This window comes from Rhagoletis pomonella, unplaced genomic scaffold (genome assembly GCF_013731165.1).
Source record: "Rhagoletis pomonella isolate Grant_MI unplaced genomic scaffold, Rhpom_1.0 Rhpom_scaffold_27105, whole genome shotgun sequence".
In the NCBI taxonomy this organism is placed as follows: Eukaryota; Metazoa; Arthropoda; class Insecta; order Diptera; family Tephritidae; genus Rhagoletis; species Rhagoletis pomonella.
The window spans coordinates 1-1,412 of NW_023485549.1; the positions used below are offsets into that span (position 1 = coordinate 1).

At 34.4% G+C, this 1,412-nt stretch overlaps 1 protein-coding gene across 1 annotated transcript; it reads left to right on the forward strand.

Annotated features, from left to right (window-relative positions):
* Window positions 1-5: 5 nt before the first annotated feature.
* Window positions 6-808, forward strand: LOC118732757 (JNK1/MAPK8-associated membrane protein-like; the record flags this gene model as incomplete). Its single annotated transcript, XM_036461871.1, has 4 exons — window positions 6-19; window positions 89-255; window positions 316-450; window positions 526-808. Coding segments are annotated over 4 exons (471 nt in total), but the record flags the coding sequence as incomplete, so codon positions are not given.
* Between the last annotated feature and the right edge of the window lie 604 nt (window positions 809-1,412).

Sequence of the window (1,412 nt, forward strand, 5' to 3'; positions counted from 1 at the left end):
AAGAAGCAGTATACCCGCTGTAAGTATTTTATGGTCGCATTAGGAAATTAAAGTTTCAGGATTGATACAATTATTAATTCTTCCGCAGTCAAACCATCGTACTTGTCTTCTATTTCTTGTGTTTATCAACAATGTTTCTCATACGGCCCATTGTTAGCGCCATTACAGATGTACGTGGAAAAGCGCCCATTTATGCGGCCCTTTATTTCCTGCCGCTTTTGACATCGATACACGCGCTTGCTTGCGGGCTTATTTGTAAATATTTACAATTGTATATTGTGTAAATGACTATCCCGGTGATATTTCCTTTTGCAGATTGGTTTTTCCCATATTTGAGTATTGGGATCTCTATGATAACAAATGCGATACATTATTCGGTCAAGTTAGACCAGTCCTTTAAGGCCTTGATACGCTCGTCGTTACTAGAAGTAAAAAATTTTGTTATCATTTGTAAGTTCACACTAAAATCAAAGATATATTTTATAATAATGGTCAATTGAAAAACCTAAATTTTGCTAATTTTAGCTGTACATTGGCTTTTGCTGGCCTATGGAATCATCGCTTTGGGCCATCACTATGCGTTTTTGTGCCTCATACCATTCCCTTCGATTTTTTATATTCTCACTGTGCGGTTTACGGATCCAGCTGAGTTCCGTGAGGTGGAAGTGCGACAAAATTAGTTTATATTTAGCAATATTTCTTTTAATATTTGTCCAAGTTATGTGGCAATTTATACATTTATGTATTTAAAAGTTAAATGTTAAATAGTTTGTATAAAAATAGCGTAAAGTATTTCAAAGTTTCTCAACTTCGATTTTTTCTCAACTTCCTCTTCCTTTGATTTCTATCTCATCTGAGGCACCCTGTACCAGAGCAAATTTCTCCATGTAACAAATTTGTCGTATATTTGGTATACCATTAATATAATTTTATACATAATCACATTTTTATAAACGGTTCAAAGTAATAAAAAGTTTAATGGATAATATGCTAATTTTATAAATGTAAGACTGTCGTCGCACTCTGTTAACACGTCTAAATACTTTTGCAACATTTGGCAACGCTGCACCCGTCAGACGAATATTTTCCGTAATTTCTCTTGCTCGAAGCAGTGATTTGGTGTGGTGCAGATATAGAACATTGCGATTTTTCGGTCATTTTTGACCAAGATAATCCCCAAAGGATATCATATTCGGTAATTTGTTTTGCAAAGTATTTGAAAAAAGTGAAAAATCTTAGTTTTCGATTAATTAACCAGTGGTGTTTTAAAGCTGAAATTTCATATCTTATCGGTGTCGGTGAATGGAAAAAATCCACTCAGATTCGGTTGAATGTGTGTGTAGGGTGTGCTCATTCTGATATTAAAGAAAAAGGGCGAAGCATATTTCAAAACTTTGTGCTGAAACGAGACA